Source organism: Pezoporus occidentalis, unplaced genomic scaffold (genome assembly GCF_034315485.1).
Source record: "Pezoporus occidentalis ecotype Australia unplaced genomic scaffold, CSIRO_AGI_Poc_V1 ctg21, whole genome shotgun sequence".
Taxonomy (NCBI): domain Eukaryota; kingdom Metazoa; phylum Chordata; class Aves; order Psittaciformes; family Psittacidae; genus Pezoporus; species Pezoporus occidentalis.
The window spans coordinates 5,418,921-5,436,558 of NW_026913964.1; the positions used below are offsets into that span (position 1 = coordinate 5,418,921).

Here is a 17,638-nt window from a genome sequence, read left to right on the forward strand (position 1 = left end):
CTGGACTTGTGCAAAGCGTTCGACACTGTCCCACACGACATCCTTGTTTCTAAATTGGAGAGACATCAATTTGGTGGATGGACCACTGGGTGGATAAAGAACTGGCTGGATGGCCGCACACAAAGAGATGTGGTCAATGGCTCAGTGTCCAGCTGGAGACCAGTAACGAGTGGTGTCCCTCAGGGATCGGTGTTGGGACTGGTCTTAACATCTTCGTCACTGACACGGACAGTGGGATTGAGTGCGCCCTCAGCAAGTTTGCCGATGACACCAAGCTGTGTGGTTCGGTTGATAGCCTGGAGGGAAGGAATGCCATCCAGAGGGACCTTGACACGCTTGTGAGGTGGGCTGCTGCCAACCTCATGAAGTTTAACCATGCCAAGTGCAAGGTCCTACACCTGGGTCAGAGCAATCCCAGGCACAGCTGCAGGTTGGGCAGAGAAGAGATTCAGAGCAGTCCTGTGGAGAAGGACTTGGGGGTGTTGGTTGATGAGAAAATGAACATGAGCCAGCTTCAGTGTGCGCTTGCAGCCCAGAAAGCCAACCGTATCCTGGGCTGCATCAAAAGGAGCGTGACCAGCAGGTCGAAGGAGGTGATCCTGCCCCTCTGCTCTGTTCTTGTGAGACCTCACCTGGAGTATTGTGTGCAGTTCTGGTGTCCTCAACATAAAAAGGACATAGAACTGTTGGAACAAGTCCAGAGAAGGGCCACGAGGATGATCAGGGGACTGGAGCACCTCCTGTATGAAGATAGGCTGAGGAAGTTGGGGCTGTTCAGCCTGGAGAAGAGAAGGCTGCGTGGAGACCTCATAGCAGCCTTCCAGTATCTGAAGGGGGGCTATAGGGATGCTGGGGAGGGACTCTTCATTAGGGACTGTAGTGATAGGACAAGGGGTAATGGGTTAAAACTTAATCAGGGGAAGTTTAGGTTGGATATAAGAAGGAAATTCTTTCCTGTTAGGGTGGTGAGGCACTGGAATAGGTTGCCCAGGGAGGTTGTGAATCCTCCATCCCTGGCAGTGTTCAAGACCAGGTTGGACGAGGCCTTGGGTGATATGATTTAGTGTGAGGTGTCCCTGCCCATGACAGGAGGGGTGGAACTAGATGATCTTAAGGTCCTTTCCAACCCTAACGATTCTATGATTCTATGATTCCATGATTATTGTATAGGTCTATTGAAAAAATGAAGTGGGATATTGCAGCTATTGTATTGTATTCAGTAGGTAATTCTATTGTATTCAGCAAACTATTGTATTCAGTGAGTAATTCTCCTCTAGTAATTCCACTCAGTCACTTGAAATGATTCTGGATCACTTTTCAGCCTTCCTGGTGTTAGAGTAAAACTTTATTTTTGTGTTTCTGTATTTTCAATGTGCAATAGGTATTGGATTACAGAGTTCTGGGTTATGTTCAAAATGGATTCTAAACTATCCACAACTATGGAGGAATTTCAAGAACTGGTTAAAGCTAATGGTGAGGAGTTACACTATCATCTAATTGACACAACTCAAATGTGAGTGCTGAAGTCTCAATATGCTCAGAAAACAAACTTTTGCTCTGAATTTCCTGTATTCAAATATAATGTCTCTCCAGTATAGCAGCATAATTGTCCTACAGTGGGTTAAATTTATAAGTCATATATTACCTATCCTCAGAAGAGTTTACACTTCATTATAGATGTTTTATATATATATATATTACATAGAGAAACAGAATATATTTCAAGAATGGCTTAGGTTGAATTTAACTGCACTGTAGACTTTATGCTGATTCTCTATGCTAGATAAATTTTACTCTATCCAGGGAACCTAGAAAATTTGTAGAGGCCTAATGACTTTGAAGGATCACTTGAAGTCAATGAGAGAGGAGAATATACTTTGATTGGTTAAAACAGATGAGGTTAAAAAAGTGTGTTTATATTTTTAACAACAAAGGTAAGTGAAAAGATGTAGTTTATTACATTGTAAAACTCTTGATTCTGTGATTTTAGTTAGAAGATTACTTGTCCTGTCAAGAAAAAATCCTACAGCTATACATCATATAGTTCTTTCTTGGGAAGAAAACCTTCCCTGTTATCAAGGAGACTAAGATAGCTCTGTGGAACTCTGTAACAGTGTCAATTTGTACTTTGGTTGGAAATGTACAGGCAAAAGCAGAGCAGAATTTGGCATACATTTTATATCTGGTTATGAAAGAGGTTTTTTACTTTTTCAAATTCAATTGAATTTCATTACTCTATGTGTGAATAGTGTAGGGCTAGAGTTCATACTCAGGCTCGTCAAGGAAACCTGTAAGAATTATTAATTGGAGGAGCACTGGATCTGTTCACTGAAGACAAAGTTATGGATAGTAGTTCTGGAAGTGCAATATATAATCTCGTGCTGTTTAGTAATAATAGTTATATTGTACTTGCTACATCAGTATAAAGACTAAACAGTATTTTGTCATGCAATCTCAAATGTATAAGAGGAACTAGCTGTTTAGAAATTCAAATAACTCACTTTTTATTGAGTAAGGACTGAAAACAGTGATATTTTTGTATTAGGGAGAGACAAAAATTTTGCTCTTCAGACTACTAACTCAGGGTAATTCTGTTTTGTCTAAAAGAAATTCTAGGGATTGGTCTAGGAAGTTGACACAGCGTGTAAAGACCAACACCAGTAAGAAACGTAAAGTCTCACTTCTTTTTGATCACCTTGAGCCGGAGGAGCTATCAGACCACCTTACCTATCTTGAATTTAAGTCTTTCAGAAGAATATCAGTAAGTGATTTTTATTTTTTAAATCTATTTATGTACTTACTTATTTTAAAGAAAGATATGAAGAATATAGAAAACATGGGAGAGGGGTAATATTATAAGATTAACCCTGCAGTGTAAGCTGTTGGACGATCTGAGTCTGTGTCCAGACTCTTGTTTGACGAGTGTTGAAGGTGGCCAGTGGCACTTATTCTGAGTACATACCCTTTTGCTGCAGTCATTTGAGAGAGAGAGAGTGAACCTTTTAAGCAACTGTGGAACAGAGTTGGGGCAAGGTCAGTTGGAAGGAAGAGAAGTAAACATTTGGTCTTCTTCCAAATTATCTTTCTGTTAGAGCAAGTGGTGTATGGCACAGGAACAAGCAGCCTCCTTTGACTCAAGTCAGTAACCAGGCCGAGATGGGATGAAGGAAACTTGGAATATTCTCCTAGAATGCTAACCTCCTGTGGCTGTAGAAAACAGTGCAGCATTCTTTTGCAGTGACTAATGGACTGTCTGTACAGAAGTCCACTGGACTCTGCTTGCCATTTTGTATTGTGCATAACAAAATAAAGACTAGGGATGAGGAAACAATTGAGAAAATGCCATTTTTTAATGTAAGAGGGGGTTTAAAATATTTTATTACACAAGCTTTCGAGTACACAAACGATTTTTAAGGATTTATCTTTTCCTTTTGTAGGGATTTATGTTTTCTTTCATTTGCTTTGTTTTTTCAGCTATGTTGGCAGCATATAAGATGCTAAATTCCCCATGCACCCTGGCTTGCACCCTTGTATGCTACAGCATTACTTCTATTCAAACCTGATACAGTTCACAGATGGAAAAGAAAAGTGAACATTAGAGACCAAATTCTAAGGTGGTTTCAAAGTCAGTGTGATGACAACAAAGAAAGCAAAGTGGGGTTTTTAGGGTTTTTTGTTTGTTTTTGTTATTTAGTGGTTTGGGTTGATTTGAGTTTGGTTTTATTTCTTTCTTTTTTGAAACACAATTTGATGATGAAGTTTCACCAGGAGAGGGGCTCTCAACAGATTGTGGAAAATTTCACTGTTGTGTGTTATTGTTTTGTTTTTTTTTTTAGCTGACAGTACTTGACTCTTCATGTTTTGTTAAATTCAAAAAGACATAGAAGCAAAGTCATGCACAGATTGCTGCCTGTAGGCAGTAATAATATGCAAAGCTTATATAACTCTTCGCATTTTCAAGCTCTGTGCAGACAAAAAGTAATTAATGATTAATGAGCATAGAGTGTCAGATGTGTCATGGAGTTCCAACAATTACATACTTGTTCACATTTCATGTGCTGGGTCCTGCATATGTTTTGGTATAAATTGAGTTACCAAGACCTCAGATTGGAAAATAATGTGTAATTAATAAATAGCTGTATAGATTAACTCTTTGCAGAATATGTTTATGGTATGCTAAGCCACAGAATCCTTTTGTTATTCTAACATGGCAGCATATCCTGGGAGACAGGCTGCAAATTACTTGCTTGTTATCAGTCACAGGAATAACTATTCATTGGTTCAGTCATTTGAAAATCAGGAAGAAATACTTATCCCCTAAACATACATAGCACAGCAAAATCTTTCAGACACCATATATCTTGCAGCGAAGAAAAATGCAGGGAGTGGTGTTCACAGAGCAAAAATGGCAGATATGCTGGTGTTTGGAAACCATTTTAACTTAGAGTTACAAAATACAGGGAGGTACACTCTTTTGTAAGAATCTGGATTCTCTTTTCTTGTTGAGACTCATAAGTTAGTCATTGCAATCCCAGACTCCTGAATTATTGAAGTACCTGGACTTCTTTACCTATCTGCCATTAACAATCTTGTTAAAGCTGACCTCCTTAATAATTCTTACACCAAAATTATTTCAAAACTTTAAGTAGGATATTAGATATAAATTTGTTCAGCATTAAAAAAAAAATTCTTTTCTGAAGGTGAGAGCTGCCGGGAATAAAATATAAACTAATCAAACCGCTTCATAATTGTACTGTAACTGCTATGAAGTCTGTAATTATGTAGTCAGATATTGAAAAATTATCTATCTGTATAAAGTGGTTGCTTAAATTTCAAGATCCAGCCAAATCTGGCTGGGGTTCAAAATTCAAACAGTAATTTTAAGTAAGTACTATGTAATCTCAGAGACAGCCCTACTTATTACTGTTACTTATTATTAATTTAATAAGAGGACAAATCCAGAGATGTCTGCTGTCATATCTGCTTTTTAAAATGTTAATAGTTCTTATTAAATGTGTGGAAAAATTGAAAAGTGGAGAGAAAGTGAGAGAGGAAGAGAAAAAAGAAATAGCAGCCTGACAATTTATGACCTTTTCTTAAGGATCAATGCCATTCAGCATACTCTTATGGCCTTAAGAAAGCAATATGTCTCTATTAAAGCTATGAATTTTTGGTAAAATATTAGTATTAGTGATCATAGTAAAGAATGGATATATAAACCCTATGTCGCATTTTCTGATGATTCAAATTCTTGTGTATTCTTGTTATTGGATAAATCAAGAGAATGGGTAAGCATTGCATGAACAAAACCAAATGATTGCTTCTTCTTGACTTTACCGATAAGAATGGCTTAAAAAAAATCAATTTCGTACATACAGGTGTCTACAGAACAATTTTATAACATTTTGGTTAAATAAGAGAATCTCACAAGCTGCATTAAAAATATTAACAAATCTGTAGCCCTCATTCTTAATGGTCTTGTATAAGTTTTATATTAATGTCATTGAACTTGCTTTTTGTATTAGTATAGCTTAATTCAGAAGTGTGACCTACATACATAAACTGAACACTTAATTTCCTTAAACTATCACTGAGTTACTAAATTACACTTTAAATTCAGTTGAACCTTCCCTGTTGAAGCTTAGATTCAGTGTATCTAAGGAGCCACTGAGCTGGGAGGATAGCCATCATCCTAAATTTTATGAGAGCTGAGGCTCCTGAGATGTATGATGTAAATGGTGTGATACAAAATATGGCAAAAAGATGCTTTCAGCTAATTCAATTAGTTGAAGCCTTCTGCTTTGAACTGAACAAAGGTTTGACCAAGGAGAAATTTCAGTCGTATGGATATTTAAGGTGTAAAATATATCTTGCATGTTTCATTTGAAAAGCAGGCTTTTATCTGCACACAGATCATGAGGTATATGAGTTTTCGTTTACGCTGTTTTGTTTGTTGTTTTGTTTCGATTTGGGTTTTTTTATTTTTTTGGTTGTTTGGTTTTTTTAAGTTCTCAGATTATCAGAACTACATTGTGAATAGTTGTGTGAAGGAGAATCCAACAATGGAAAGATCAATTGCTCTTTGCAATGGTATCTCTCAGTGGGTGCAGCTGATGGTTCTCAGCAGACCAACACCACAGCTTCGGGCTGAAGTGTTCATCAAGTTCATTCATGTTGCACAGGTCAGTTAAATTTTGACATGTGTAGCATTTATTTTGTCTTTCTGTGATACAGCACTTAAGGTGTTCTTCCCATGCTGCTACTGTAGGGTTGGCTGGGAGTGTTGGTACTGGTCTCCTGGTTCATACATACAGCATGGATATTTATGTATGCTGTGGTTTCACATCAGCTATTCAGATATTATGGCACCATTACTTTCTCATATTCATTCTAAAAAAACCCTGGTTTCACTGAAAAACTAGTCTTATTTTTGGATCACCTAGTGAGATTCCAAGCTGTGACTGTCCCTGTCCAAAGCATGAACCACTATTATGCCTTTGGCCATAATTAGAAGCATTTCTACTAGATGTGACTTACTGGATAAAAGAAGAGATATGGTCCTATTGGTAATCTTTGCATACTAATTCAACTGCAATCATAATCAAGATAATAGGCAGCGTTTCCTAGTTGTGGTAGGCTGTGGGAAGAGGGAGAAGTACTAAGGAAGTACTTTGAAGATTTAGTGTATCTTCAGAATTAATATCTAATAACAGTAGAATAAGTATGTTGCACCCAGTAAAATCACAGCTCATTACCAAAATGGATACTGCACAAAACTTGTAAGACTTTAGAGGAAGACGGTAGAGGAAATTTGGATGTGTGTAGTGAACAACTTGAACTTTAATAAATTATATTTTGTTATGTCAACACAGAAGCTCCACCAGCTGCAGAACTTCAATACATTAATGGCAGTGATAGGAGGTCTCTGTCACAGCTCAATTTCCAGACTCAAGGAAACAAGCTCATGTGTTCCTCATGATGTAATTAAGGTTGGTATCACTCCTCTAAGTTTTACAAAGATGGCCTTTAGCTTTTTTTTGTTGCTGCACACACACAAAAAAATCTTATTTCGTTGAACAAGATGGAGAGAAAACCAGGAGAGAAAAAACAAAAAAAAAAGAAAGAATTCCTTTGGTTTTGGAGGGGTTTTCTTTGTTATTTCATCTCTACAGTGCCAGTTACTCCTACACTTACAACCCCACTTTTCTTCAAGATTTCTATAGCTTCTCTAAGGTTTCTCTTTGAATACTTAGATGCAACAAGCTGCATTTTCATTTATTTGCAGTTGTACAGAATAGCATTCAAGCACAAAAGCAGAGGATTGGATCCTAGAACATTTGAGGAAAAAAACTATTGTCACTGATTGCAACATTGACCATCTCGAGTCTATGAATACTAGCACAGAGCTCTGCACTTTGAGTTTAAAACTGAAAGGACTGGTTTTGTTCATCTGATTTCTCTGGGACAGATTTTAGCTAGTTCAGACATGAACAAACTTAGTCCTACTATGCACACATTGACATACGATGAAATGTTAGGAATCAGTTGTAATTTCCATTTGAATTCTTGTGGAATACAGATACATTTTTTTGAGATTCTGCCTACTAAAACTGTGAAGAAAAGCATATTTTTTAGCAGTGAAATGGCTTCTTGAGAGATTAATATGCTGTATTATTTTAACTTGTTTAGAGCCTGAAAGATTTTGCATAGGTATCTAATGAACCTGTTTTAATCACAGTATAATCAGTTTGAATGAACAGTGCATACCTGAAGTATAGACCAGAAATATGACCTCCTACTGATAACTGTTGCAGCTCTCATGTTCTGTAAAAACCAGTTATCAAGCTTATATTAGAAGCATATTGTTTTACAAATTTTGTCATTACAAGAAGTGGACTACCTATGTGTCTGTCCATCATTTGAGTAACTTCTTTATGGCAAGATACTGTATACAAGCCCCAACAGAAAGCAAGTAAATAAAGGCTCTTAATAAGTGTCTTGAGAACACACTTTAAAGTTTAACAAATAGTTTGCAAAGGTTAAAAATCAAGGGGTTAGATGGAACTTCCACAAGAAAACATCAGTCCATTGATTTTATAAGGTTAAGAATCAGTACCTTTATGGTTTTACACAAGGGAAATATTTATACTGGTAGACTTAAGATTCATTTGGTCTTTGCAACAAGTCAAATATACTGTTTTTTCTTCATTTCCATGGAATAAAAAGTTTTCTGAAAAGCACAGATGTGCCACCTTGAACTGTAGTAGGAGTTCTGGTCATGCTGTGATGGGACCATATCACAATGTAGGGTTTCTCTGCCAAGACTCCAATTCCAGCAATTCCAGCTGTTGACCTGGAAGCTGAAGAATTGCATTCCACATTTTAAGGTGAAGATGATGGCTTTTATGGAGGTCAGAGAGCTTGTGCTATGCATTATCTACATACACATCCCCTTGATCTGAGAGGAACCTATTTCTTTTACCAGCATTAATGCTGGTCTTCCTACATTATATACTATAATATTATCTATTATTATAGCTATAATATTATTATATTATTATAATATATAATATTATCGATTATATATTCTAGATAGTTAAATTAAGTGAGGTAAATACCTAGCTTTCATTTGAAACCTAAAGCTTTAAAAAAGCGTTTAAAGAGTCATTGCAAGTAAACCCAATAATAATAACATGGGAAATTTTTGTGCTGTATGAGCAGAATAAAACCAGCAACCAATTTTGATTTTTTTGGTTTTATTTTTAGGTGTTTAATGAAATGACGGAACTGCTTTCATCATACAGAAATTATGATAGTTACCGACGTGCCTATAATGAGTGCAGTAACTTTAAGATCCCAATACTTGGGGTCCACCTGAAAGACTTGATATCACTTTATGAGGGCATGCCAGACTACTTGGAGGACAAAAAAATTAACATATACAAACTGTACTCTCTGTATAACCACATAAATGAGCTGATACAACTTCAGGAAATGCCACTTCCCCTGGAGGCTAATATGGACCTTGTTCATTTACTTACAGTAAGTCTGTTAGATGAGATAAATACCTCAATTTAAAAAATAATTTTATATACCTCTCAAGCAACTAAGTAGAGAATTCTATTAATTATAAATACATAATACTGTAATATTTTTCTTTCCTTAATGGAATGTGCAATAATAGAAGAGGAAAAAGTTAGTGATACTGATTTATCTGGCAGCAATGGTAGAAGTGTCAGTTCAGCAGTATGCTTACAATTCTTTCTATAAGGCAAGGAAATGTTTATTATATATGCTATATATGACAGGACATAAATTAAGAGATATACTTCATTTCAGAGCAGGATCTTCTAATCTGCTAGCATTTCAGGGCACATAACTTTCCCGTTTGTTCCTGGATTTTTCCAACAGTCTTTCTCCTTCTGTTTCCTTCAGTCATCTGCTTTCCCATTAGCAGGCAAATCAGTTTGAAGAAGTATTAATACTTCCATACATTAGTCAAAAATTCATAGAAGTAACATTTGAACATTTGTTTTTGAGTGTCAGAAACTACTTTTATTTCCCTAAGAATTTAAAATTATTCACTATTATGACTACAACATAATGTTTGCAGTTGTTCACAGAAAGCTGTTGCATGTGTGCAATTTGAATAAGGTTATTAATTGGTTAAAATAGCATATTTTGATTTCTTGTTTATATACCTATGACTACAGTAGTGTTGACTCTCTTAACAAGTTTATACTTTCTTTGGGCTTGCTATAGATTGAGGCTTGTAACATATTTATGTGTGGGTTTTCTATTCAATCGTGTCTAGTGTATTTTCATGCAAATAGTTAAAAATGTTACCAGTCTTTAATGTCAGCTTGGAATTTGTATCTGCTATACTATTTTCAAGGACATATGCAAAACCGAAAGTATAAATTTGAAGAGTTTTTCTATTTCCTTTATATACCCAGCTGTAATATTTCTCACTGTATGTAATTGCCATTGAGACCTAAAGGTTCTCACTAAATATATTCAAGCCCATCTTCTGTCTTCATCGTGTACTTCTTAGTTCAATACAGTCAACCACAGCTGGTTTGGATAAATATGACAAGCTTAAACAAGAGTTTTCTGAGAATTTGGCTTGATGGACAGTTTCATTGGAGTGGTGCTTTTGTGCTTAGTTGCACAACAGACCACTTGAATATTATGGAAGTAATGTTTTTTTTCAGGTTACTTATTAACTGACTGCTAATTATGCCTACAGTCACTTCCTGTGCTGATGACTGTGGCTGTGTAATGATACAGATTTCCAGATAATGACAATAACAGTCTGGAATTTAGAAATGTACCCATTTCAAATCACGGTGAACCCCTGTGCAGCTCACATGCATTTTTTCTAGGTGCTGCCAAAATCCTCAGAAAAGTACTCATGCACACCAGGAACAGGTTTATCAAGGGGTAGTGACTGGTTTGGAATTAAACTAATTTTGTGTTTGATTGCAGCTGTCCCTTGATCTTTACTACACAGAAGATGAAATTTATGAGCTTTCATATGCACGAGAGCCACGAAGTCACCGAGCTGCTGTAAGGGCTTTTATAGAGTCTTTGTGAAAAAGACCATAAATTTAATGATTAACATAACTTATCCCTTGCATTAATTTTATTTTATTTTATTTTATTTTATTTTATTTTATTTTATTTTATTTTATTTTATTTTATTTTATTTTGTTTTATTTTATTTTATGCTAAATTGAAAACATTTCACCTTTATAGACTGAGCAGAATATGTTAAAGAATAAATTGTTTAGTTGATGATGAAACCTAAGCTAGAATACATGGGAGAGTTGACACCATATCAGGTTTTATAATATGAATACAAACACAAATGAAGTTACTTGTGCAGAGGCATGACATCAGGCTCAATATGGGCAATTGATACTGATTCTTTTAAATGAAGAATTCTTATGTGACTTAAGTGATGAAACCCATGAGTGTTATATTGTAGTTTTGTTCCTGTTTTATACATATGGAAAAAATTGTGAATTTACAGGGCTGTTGGTGAACTGTAATAATTGAAGGAACAGCCACTGTTTTGGACAGTTCAGGGAAGAGCTTACTCTGACGTATCATGTAATTATCAAAAGTATGATGTTGGGTCCAAGAGGCCATTTGTCACAAATGACAGAAGTGTAATCCAGAAAATCTTTCCATGTGGTACTAATGAAGTTCCATTCAATTTATTCTAGCCTTTGACACCTTCCAGACCACCAGTAGTTGCAGACTGGGCCTCAGGAGTAGCCCCAAAACCTGATCCAAAAACCATCAGCAAACATGTTCAGAGGATGGTAGATGTAAGTATGGTTGGCCCATTTACATTTCACTCATACCCTTAATCTCTAGGTATGAGGAGGTAGAAAGAAGGGAAAAAATACCGGACTCATTCAAAGCTGTGCTGAGTTTATAAGCACACCTGTCCTCATAAACAGATATTACCGCATAGCTGTAAATAGCAGCAGTGGCTGATGAGGCATGGAAGGAAATTCCTTAAATAGCTAAGGAACCAGTAGGGAGTGTGAATGCCAGTGACATTCTTCCAAGGAGTCAGGGAGTCCATTTCTACCAGGGATTCTAACATCATGTTATTTGGTCTGAAAGTGGGCCTCTCAGTGGCTTTAACCACTAGCAGCCATTGCTGCTTCTCTCTTATGGGTCACCTGCTTTTTTGGAAACCGTTCAGTATGTTCAGGTGGTTGATTCTGAAAATGACAGAGAGAGGTAAAGAGTTTGTCTTTGCATCCTTGCTTCGTCTCTTCTCCTTCTAGACACTTCTAATTTTGCTAGGTATGCTTTGATACATGCTGGTTTGGAATACATTTCTAAATTTGGCCTAGGGGTGCTCCTTGCCTTAGGGCAAGAGACAGTAACGTGGAAATAGGTGTCTACATGACAATTCTGTCATATAACTACTTTTCACATAACATTCACCTGATGAAATAAACCAGACAGCTACACTGATTTAGCTGCAGAGATCACCACTGAGAAGACTAATTGAGAGGATTTAGTACAAGTTGTATATGTAAACATGGACATAATGATCTTAAAGCAAAACTGAAAAAGCGATGTGATTGTGTAGTGAAGCATTTAGTCCAGCCTACGTTGACTTACCTATGTTTTGCTACAAATCAAGATATCTTAATGCTTCTTTAATCTCAATCAAAAAAGACAGTTAGACTGTTGGCCCTGTTTAATAGATACTGGAAGAAAGTGGGAGAGAAAATCCATAAATATTGTGGAGACTTTCTAAAGTGGTAATTCAGTCCATTCTCCTTATAAACCATTCTAATATTACCTTGCACAGTCTGTCTTCAAAAATTATGACCATGATCAGGATGGATACATTTCCCAGGAAGAATTTGAGAAGATAGCTGCCAGTTTTCCTTTCTCATTTTGTGTAATGGCTAAGGACTGGTGAGTACCTAGTCCTGCTATTCGACTTTGTAGCATGTTTTTGGAGGGCTTTTTGGGGTTTTGTGTTTAGATTTTATTTCTGTCATTACAGTGGTAAAATCATCCTCTTCACCCACAAATAGAAGTGAAAATATGACAAAAACATTTTCTAAATGTGTTGTGAATGGCATCTGTATGAGTTTACAGAAGTTGTAACCAGGCAGATGTAGGAGGAAGAACTGATAATAGAAAAAAAAATATATTTTTTTTTAAATTATATTCAGTATATACTACTAAGGAACTTTCCTAAAATGAATGTGATCCTCAAAAATAGAGAATTGGGAAATGTATACTTTGGTCAAATTAAGAACATTATTCTTAACACATTGAAGCATGGAAAAATACAATAATGATTATTCAGAGATTTTTCTACGAAGTAGTTTTGAGGTTGCATTGCATATGCAGATATTTTATTTATCCTTACAGGCTGCATTTTAAATGTGTAGGTAAGTTTCTGTAGACTTTGGGAGCAGTCGACAAGATTACCGAGATCACTACAGGTTTTGGCCCGTGAAACTCTTTCCGTTTTAAATTGTGAAGAAAGATATGTTTAATTCTCCTTATGCTGTTAAGAAAATGTGTGTCTCACAAACAGCTTTTCTTCTTTATTTTCAGGGAAGGTCTGATTAGCAGGGATGAAATAACAGCTTACTTTATGAGGGCTAGCTCAATCTATTCCAAATTAGGACTTGGCTTTGCTCACAACTTCCAAGAGACCACTTACTTGAGACCTACTTTCTGCGACAACTGTGCTGGATTTGTAAGCTTACCTTTTAGTAAATTATGTTAACACTGCTCAGAATAATGCCTTTTTTTTTAATCTCATAATCACTATGTGTCATATACAGAAATGGATCTATATAAAACACCAGTGAAGCTATATGGAACACCAGGCTTCTGTCTGGTGTAGCTATTTAAGGTACCCTTTACACTCCTCTTGCAGTACTATTACTTATTTAAACATAGCTCCCACCTTGTGGTGTTTGGTTGTGTCACCAGTCAGTCTCAGGCAAGACTTCCAAATCCAGAGCCTTCCACTCCTTGGGGCTGTTAGAACTCATGTCCTTGTACAGACATGACATGCCCCCTGCCTGTGGCAAAGAGAGATTTAGTGAAACTACTGTCCTACCAATCCCCAGTTTAGCTGGGACCAGACAAGGGTGCTGAGATAGAATTTTCCATCTGCTCCAGCTCCACAACTTCTCTGGGGGCTGTCAGGTCTGCTGATGTATTCATTACAGACTAGCTCAAGGTATTTTGTTTGTGATTGACGAACACATAAAATATTCTTAAATATCTTATGCTAAAGAGGTAAATAGTTCATATTTTGACCTTAACACTAAAACAATAGAAGCCCAAGATATTCTGCAGGTGCTCAGATCTTAGAAATAAGTGGAGCTTTTAGTGGATTTTTATCCATTATCAATGTGGAGACAGATATATTAATTCTTTCTGTTTGTTTGAATGTCAGCTATGGGGAGTCATTAAACAAGGATACAGATGCAAAGGTAAGGTACTTTATACTTTGTTAATTTTAATCTATAATTGATGATAATAATCTGATAATCCTGAGATCCATTGCTATGGGACCTATTTAATCTGATCTCTCAGAGAGGAGAAGGCTGATTCAAGAATAGTATGTCAGATGTATGGTCCAGAAGAAATGCAAAGATGAAGGAACTCATAACTGATATCTTTAACCCTTTGCAAAACATCACTGAATTCAGATTTGGGACCAGACCCTTCTATTCCAATGGGCTGAAACTGTGAAGACTGTGCAGCACATACACAATATGTATTTTGCAGAGTTTTCTTCCTCATATAGGTATCTGCTTTCTCTGCAAATCCTATAGTCAGAACGCTGTTGTGACTGAATGTCGCTGTTTTGTATTTTCACAATGAAAAGGGAGTTTTCTATGTATATAGTAAAGAGATGTCATTGATCTGTTTACAAGATGTATGCTGTTACAGGTAACACATGTATAGAACACCAAAGAAGCTTTCTTGTTTCTTTGGGAGGCAGTACAGTGTAAGAACTGATCTTCTTAGATGCTACAACAGAGCCACTGAATCATGTAAACTGTGTTTTGTTTGTAGACTGTGGAATGAACTGTCACAAGCAATGCAAAGACCTGGTTGTAATAGAGTGCAAGAGAAGACCCAAAACATCAATTCCAGACAGCAGCCCAACATCTGCTCTTGCTTCAAGCCTCTGCCCAGTAGGAGTCAAAGAGCAATTCCATGGTGAGAAAAGATCACATTAAAAAGATCAAAAGATCTAGAGAGTCTTTCCTTTGCTCCTTTTCCTTTTAAAGCTGAGTTGTACAGCATCAGCTTAGGTTTTGTTAGTTAACTGCAGTGTTTAATCAACATGTAAACTACAACTAGGCGTGAGCCTGTACCAAGTAATGCCATTCCAGTTCTTGTCTGAGTAATGAAAGGCTCCCTTTCTGGGAGATCTCTTGTCACATGACATAATGTGTGTTGCACAAATGCCACAAAAACTGGTTGAATCTTCTGTCAGAGTCTCATGAGAACTAGATGTGATAAACTGAACAGCTGGCAGGTTCCCTTGATTCTCTCATCTTGTGACTAGCTGGTCTTAGCACACTCAGCAGTTTTTACCACTGTTGTCACATTAACTGACCACTGCACTGTTACAGTTCTGACTTGGATTTTAATGCGGAGTTTATAAAGTCAGTTAGTCAGTTTACTTACGTATCTGCGTACTAGGAAGATCAGGAGCTAATTGTATTTAATTTTTCCACTTCAGCAGCTGAATCTACTCCTCCTCTTCATCTGTCCTCTTTCATTCAATCAGAAATCTACTCTCTCTTATTTTCTTCTACATCTGTATAAAGTTTGCATGAAAGGTGTATAAACTTTTCATATTGTGTATTACCATGTAGAATTCCAAAGGAGAAAACATTGTCCTTGATTAAGATGTCAGGCTACTTTTGTTTTGAATTTTGATGTTCCAAATCTCTCAATACTCACTTTCTTTGAATTTCTCTCCTGCCTTTATCTAATGTTCTTCAAATCTACTTCTTGTCACTTTGATATCCATCTTTTGTGTTGTTTTTAAGATTCATAGTGCTGGATTCCATCTTAGGCTTTCTATTAGCATAATGCAGACTATTTCTCTTGATAACTGACCACATGCATTTCTAAGATGGCACCTGCTATGGCTGCAGCACTGCGTAGTAACTACCTCATGGGATGTCATGCTTATAGGGAGGTTGAGCTGCAGTGTGTTGCCCCATATCACCCAGTGTGCCAGAATGTTGTACCTCTCAAGGCTATATCACGTTGAAGAGTGAGAATTCAGGTCTTGGTAGAAGGTGTAAACCTCATCTGTTCATCCATATCCTCATGTAATTCCCCAGAGCCTGCAGCAGCTACTGGACTGACTTTTTTCTTTCCCCTCATGTGTGTGAATATGCAGTCTTATTTTGTTTTCTTCCCAGTGACAGAAGTTACTTTGTCTGAAACAGATCTTTTTAAAATCCTTTAATCATATCTTTTACCCACTGCTTCTAACATTGTGGGTTCTTCCCCCCTCCCCTTTTAACTGCACAAATAAAAGTATTTTAGGATGACCTATACAAAAGCAGTGTAAAACTAAAAATTTCATTATTTCACCTTTATGAAGAGGATAAGTTTTGTCTTACAGCTGCAAGTTATGGTAACACTGAACTAACACCCAGGCTTAATTTTGCAGCCCAGTCACTAAGACTGATGGTCTATATAAAACCCTGTAGCCATCTAGAAGTTTTCCTCTAGCTAATCTTGATGGCACACTCGGTTTTCCTCTTGCTGATCCATATTTATGTTACTGAGACATGCAAAGAGTTTTGAGAGACACAATGGTGAGAAACTTCCAGTGATACCTATTTTGGAGAGCAGTTAACATAAAAAGAATGTTTATATTTTAAAACCGTGTTTAATTACTGTGAGTCTGTTTCTCCTTTCCTGGGATAAGATCTTGACTCAATTTATCATATATATCCTACAGGACAAGAAGAAGGACTGTTTACATTTCCTAATGGCGAAGTAGTGGAACACAGTGAAGACAGTAAGGACCGAACCATTATGCTCATGGGTTCCTCAGCTCAGAAAATCTCAGTGAGACTGAAACCATCAGTGGTTCACGAGGGTACACAGACTGATCCTGTACTGCTGGCTGGTGATGTATCTCATAGGCAGATTGAGAAGAAAGAACATAAGATGCCAGAAAATCCTTATCTCCAGCTAGCTCCACCATCCCCATTTCCAAGCCCAATTCTAGGCCGCAAAAAGGCATATGTTAAATGGGAAAACAAGGACTCCAGCCAGAAAAAGAAGGAGGAGCATCATAGCTGTAAACCCTCATACCAGGAACTTGAGCAGGTACATACATGATGAAACAAATTCTGGTTGGAGAGGGGGGTGGTGGGGTGGCTGGGTGGGAAGTTGTCACCTTACTCCAGTGTAATAGCATAATAAATTCTTAGCCACTTTAACTCCAGTAATGCTTCATTTCAAGCATAAATTTTAGCACTAGTGTAGGGCTTAGGGAATAAATTTTGAAGCCCTTGTTATGATTACACTGATCCCTGTCAGTCTTAAAAGTTATAAGCAAGAATATGATCACAATCCAGTCGCTTAGGACAGCATGTTATTCTGTAAACTAAGTAACAAGACTCCTAAATTTCTTCCTGCTTTTGGTAGCCTCTGCTCCCCTAAGTGACAGAATATCTAAGGCCAGGGGTGGTGGGGCGGGGAGGGAGGCTCTGCTTTTGTTCAACTGACAGTGAATCCTTTCTTTTTTTTTGATAACTTTAAGTCACCAAGAAATTTTCCTGTGAACAGACATGATGCCTCTTGCTAGATTTCACCTGCATCAGCCCAGTTGTGGCTCACCTTACCCTACAAGTGTTCTGACAAAGTAGCTATTCATAAGGCTGTCACCTCAGATTTGGCCCAAATTCAGGTTTGTAGAAAAAAACACCTTTCCAGACAGATTAAAGAGACTATCACAGTATCAACAGTGCAATGAGAATGATCCAGATATGGCTATGAAGGACAAAGGCAGATTTATTTTCATACCTTAATCACTGCTGTCTTTATTCTAAGACAGACAAACATGAAAACAGTCCAGAAACAG

General features: G+C 37.0%; 1 protein-coding gene across 3 annotated transcripts in view; it reads left to right on the forward strand.

The window, feature by feature from the left end:
- The window catches only part of RASGRP1 (RAS guanyl releasing protein 1), a 47,367-nt gene that overhangs the window by 25,940 nt on the left and 3,789 nt on the right, over positions 1-17,638 (forward strand). The window contains exons 5-17 of one of the 3 annotated variants that reach the window (XR_009964943.1): positions 1,382-1,513; positions 2,608-2,761; positions 6,009-6,182; positions 6,873-6,989; positions 8,767-9,042; positions 10,489-10,569; positions 11,232-11,336; positions 12,344-12,453; positions 13,108-13,252; positions 13,964-14,000; positions 14,590-14,736; positions 16,508-16,881; positions 17,318-17,464. Coding sequence is in view for 2 of the 3 variants with exons in the window: in XM_062619329.1 (XP_062475313.1) it covers positions 1,382-1,513; positions 2,608-2,761; positions 6,009-6,182; positions 6,873-6,989; positions 8,767-9,042; positions 10,489-10,569; positions 11,232-11,336; positions 12,344-12,453; positions 13,108-13,252; positions 13,964-14,000; positions 14,590-14,736; positions 16,508-16,881; positions 17,318-17,362 (1,897 nt within the window). In the remaining variant the exon portion in view is untranslated. Of the gene's footprint in view, positions 1-1,381; positions 1,514-2,607; positions 2,762-6,008; positions 6,183-6,872; positions 6,990-8,766; positions 9,043-10,488; positions 10,570-11,231; positions 11,337-12,343; positions 12,454-13,107; positions 13,253-13,963; positions 14,001-14,589; positions 14,737-16,507; positions 16,882-17,317; positions 17,466-17,638 lie in introns of those variants that run through there. The other 2 variants (XM_062619329.1, XM_062619328.1) reach the window with 2 other exon arrangements.